Source organism: Sinocyclocheilus anshuiensis, unplaced genomic scaffold (assembly GCF_001515605.1).
Source record: "Sinocyclocheilus anshuiensis isolate Anshui unplaced genomic scaffold, SAMN03320099.WGS_v1.1 scaffold1473, whole genome shotgun sequence".
NCBI classification, from domain to species: domain Eukaryota; kingdom Metazoa; phylum Chordata; class Actinopteri; order Cypriniformes; family Cyprinidae; genus Sinocyclocheilus; species Sinocyclocheilus anshuiensis.
Window position 1 is genome coordinate 15376 of NW_015548335.1, and position 4734 is coordinate 20109.

Below are 4734 nucleotides of genomic sequence, written 5' to 3' on the forward strand. Positions count from 1 at the left end.
TCAGCTTTCAGATGATCTCAATTTCAAAAATTGACCCTTATGACTGGTTTTGTGGTCCAGGGTCACATTTCTTATTAAAATCTCCCAAAATCAAATTATTTGAGCTCTTTATCTTATCTACATAATAGGTTAATTTGAGTCCATATTTGTTTTTCCTAATGCATAATTGAGTTATCTTTATGTCTCTATAAAAGAGCAATACAGTGTTCCTCTGATATGCATAATATGTAAATAAACCTTGCAAATGTCTTACTATGTAGGCTTTTGGATGCATCTGGACGGTGATTGGCTCATCACTGGGCAGGTAAGAGCTTGAAAACAAGTTCTAGAAGCAGCCGTGGTTTCCATGGAGATTAGTCATGTGGAGACAGCACTGTGTGATGTGTGGCATCATGTTGTGCACTTCATCGGCACTGCTATTGTTTCGGAAGGAGGATTTCACCTGTGCTGTTTTGATAGGGTGGTGTAACCAGCTTCGGACCTGATGAGGGAAACCCGGACAGAGGATGGCATCTCTGTCCCTCATGCAGCCACGGGATCAATCGACAACGTCATGGAAATCACAGAGGCAGCCAATAGATTTGTGCGAGACCTCAAAAGTAGTTCAGTTGGATCAACATTTCCTCTGGATTGTCAGCCAATTTCAGTGTTCCCTGCTGTTTGCTTGCGTACAAGCGGACACGTCTCACAGAACCACTGCTCATCTGTTTGGAAACCCTGAGGCCAGAAACTATTTTCTCATCAGGCATCCAGGTGGATATTACAAGCTCTCTATGGATTGAGGGCCCAGCTGAGAGATTATCTTTTTCCTTCTTTCTTCTTGGACAAAATTGGATTGCAAACAAGATTAATTGCACGATTCATGGTCATTCCATAGTTCTTACTTCCAGGATCCATTCCTAAAACCCTGAAGATTGGACTGGGATGCAGTAAAAACTAATTTTGCATCAGTTTTTTGAGTTCTACATTATTGACGGGAGAAGGTACAAAATAGCGGCATGAAAGAGGGTTGCATCCTGGATGATCCGGAGGTACCAGGTGTGGAGATGACAGACGTGGGGAAGGAGAAGGATACGAGCGGCGGTTCCGATGTGGACTCTGGAAAGGGGTGTTATGGGGATCAGGAAAACCCTCTGGGGAGCTTCGCCGTGGACGGCTTTGAGGAGTTTGTGCTGGATTTTGATGATTATGACCTTCTGGAGTCCATCCACTCGCACCTTGGCTCCTCAGTCGAACCGATCCGTAAGTGTGCTTACTGTTAAAAAGTTGGCAGCTTGGTGAAGGGTAATATTTTCCAGCCACCTTCGTTTTTGCAAATGTCACAGCGACCTCCACTTTGCTTCACACTTACATCATTTTTCGACTGAATTTTGCCATGTCTTTGACAATAGTTTAGGTTCATAAATGGCAAAAAGCCTCGAAGAATGTCTAACAGGCGACTTTTGATGAAACCCAATAGGATTTTCCATTCACATGACTGCGGTTGTGACATTGTAAAAATGCACTCCACCCTCTATAGATCTTGCTCGCATTGGAAATTGATTGCTGGGAATCTGTTTTATTGATCCTGTTGGGAAATGCAAGCTAATTAATGTCAAGCTGAGTCCTTGCAAACAGATTACTGATATGAAACATATCATGACCTCCAGTGATGTGGCATGTTTGAGAAAATGGATTATGACGTTCCAGATCCCCTCCTGTTGACACATACATGTGCTGCCAAACCTCCACACGCACACACGCATCTCAGGCCAGAGTCATAATACACAATAACTTGATTCCGACATAAAGTACAGTGATTTTTATTGATATCTCTTATGTGTTATGGTTGGAGGTTTGCTCTTCTGCAATTAATTGGGCCTTGAGCACTTGTGGCGAAGCAATTTTTGTGTTAGATTTTCTTTTTTACATTTTCAATGTTTGAAAACTTTCTTTGACGTACACTCTAGTCTAAAAGCATGAAGTAAGATAAAAACAAAATACTTTTATTCAGCAAGGATGCATTAAAAGATCAAAAGTGTCAGAAAGGACTTTTACGTTGTTAAAAAATCTATTGTTTTCAACATTGATAATAATAAGAAATGTTTATTGAGCACCAAATCATCATATTAGAATAATTTATGAAAGATCATGTAACTCTAAAGACTGGAGTAATGATGCTGAAAATTCAACTTTGTCATCATTACAGGAATAAATTGCATTTTAAAATGTATTGAAATAATTCAATTCAACCTTGGTGAGCAGAAGAGACTTCTTTCGACAACCTTAAACAATCTCACTGGCTGCATACTTTTGAATGTGCATTTGAGTTTACGTTGATAGTCAACTGTGGCATCATTGCAATATTTGCATATTTCGAATGGCCTTCTTTCTTCTATCTATTTGCATACTGAGTGGTCTTGTCATTACACTGCACCGTATCTGATGTGCTGCTGACAGAAGATAATGTCATTGTAATATTTGCATAAGAATTAGTCATCTTTCTTACATCAGCCACAGACTGAATCAATCATCAATAATTTAATACTCCATATTTTAGACACAATATAACTAGTTCCAAAATAATCCAAATTAAGATCATGGTTTGTTTGTTTTTTCAAGCATTCATTGTAATTCCCTGAAAAAAAGCAACCAGTACATTATCCATTCTCTTTTTGTGTTCTACAGAAGAAAGAAAGTCATACAGGTTTTCAACATGAGTAAATAACCACCAGATTTGGAGAAACTGTTCCTTATATAAAACATGATGGGCCTGAACTATTCCAGTTTAAACACTGCTTTTCGCTAAGAAGCATACTTATATTTTGATAAACAGTAAAACCCTCAGGCCTGATGCTTTTGTCTTTGTGTAGACTGTTTACTAGTGAGTTTCCCCTCAAGGTCTTTGTCTGTCTGTGATTCTCTCTGCAGTTCCTCTGGGAAAGGTCTGTGTGAAGAGCAGACAGACAGTCTAGCAGAGATCAATTTCCATCTTATCTCTCAGTCTCGCTGTTTCTTTTCAGCTACACACACACACACACACACACACACACTGTCATAAAACTTTAATTTGAACTGGAATTTATTTGTATTTGGGTCAATAGCAAAGGAGAAATCTTAAAAAAAGGTTTAAAATGCATGAGGAAAGTTTTTAGTATATTAAAGTATAATGGTATATAAATATTAAAATGAATAAAATATGATCTATTTATTTTAAATAGAATATAATTTATTTAAAAAAAAAAAAATGTTTTTTTCATATAATTTATTTTTATTTGGTGAACAGAATTTTTCAAATATTGATATTTTAAAACTTTTTTTTTTTTTGTATCCAGTGTATTCCTCTGTCATTTAACCATTTTGTCAGTATGTTTGGAGGTGTCCCAATGTTCAATAGGTAACGCTAACAAAATAAGGGAGGACAGATGGAATGCTTGAATTGAGATTTAAAATCAGCACTTTTGTGCGTCAAACACACGTTTGCAGCCTGAGTTGGTTTCGTCCTGTGGTGTTTTGGTCTCCTCTAGGATTTTTGCTCTCTTGCCATGAAAAGCACAACCAGAGTACATCCAAAAGGCACGGCCGCCATATTGTTAGCGCTGTACCCCTGGGAAATGGCCTAGCACCAGTGTGTGCACTTCAAATTTTTTTATGAAGGGGGGGTTTAGAGGCATGAGCAATTCTAGGAGAGAAAGAATAAAAAATGAAGTTTGTTTACCGAACATCCCCGGGCTACTGGGACAACACAAACCAGCTGAGGCCTTGGGCGTCCTGGCAGGCCTCAACCCTTGGAGAGCCCCGGCCTTTTACTTGGCACTCGGAACAGCTGGAGAGAGAGGGTTTCTCATAATACACCCCTTCAATTATCCCAAATTCAATAAAAACCTAGGTTTGTGGGCTAAAATGATACAATATTAAATCACAGCAATTTGTTTTGGAAAGACCTAGCATCCAAAATACGCCTCTTAGTTGCGCTCAGCTGAGAAGGCCTCTGATTCTCTTGTTTCTCTATGCACGCTTTTATTCTCAATCACACAAATGTATGCAATTTCATTGCTACAGTTGAGTAAAAGCTATGTGAACCCTTGGATTTACCATGTACTTCTGTATAAATTGGTCTTATGGCCATTTGTTTTGTCATCGACTGATGAATATCAAGGCTTGTGAGCGTTTTTTTAACTCTCTTCGTCTTTATGCAAGTTCTTAATGTTCTGTAATGTTTAACAATTCTTAATGTTATGTCTTCTAAAATCTCTTTTTCCAGGCATGGATCAGGCAAAGCTTTTTGCGAATAGAATTATATCCAAATTTGTGACTTTTTTTGTATTGCATTACAGCTCTGACCAACACCTCCAATCTGGTCATTGTGTCCCTGTCAAGTTTCACACTTGCTGGTTTTGCACCTGTAAACAGGTCTACTTACATGATGCATTTCCTGTATTTGGCCCAAGTGTTCAAGTGTGTGTACAGTAGAACTTTTTGGTTACCTGATGGGAGACACTTACAACATAGCATTGTAATGCAAGTCAATGCAAGTAAAGTTCTTACAGAGTAGCGCTGAAAGGGATAGTTAACCCAGAAATTCTGTCATCATTTACTATAGATATTTTGAAGAATGTTGGTAACCAACAGTTGATGGTAGCCATTGACTTCCATATAGGGATGCACCGATACCACTTTTTCGAGTACTCGCCCGATACCGATACTTTTATTTTTGGTACTTGCCGATACCGAGTACCGATACCAATATTTTAT

General features: G+C 38.5%; 1 protein-coding gene across 1 annotated transcript in view; it reads left to right on the top strand.

Annotated features, from left to right (window-relative positions):
- Positions 1-582: 582 nt before the first annotated feature.
- The window catches only part of slc4a3 (solute carrier family 4 member 3), a 33094-nt gene continuing 28942 nt past the window's right edge, over positions 583-4734 (top strand). Inside the window, exon 1 of the mRNA XM_016444401.1 lies at positions 583-1242. Coding sequence (XP_016299887.1) covers positions 999-1242 — 244 coding nt within the window. The 5' untranslated portion in view covers positions 583-998. The remainder of the gene's footprint in view (positions 1243-4734) is intronic.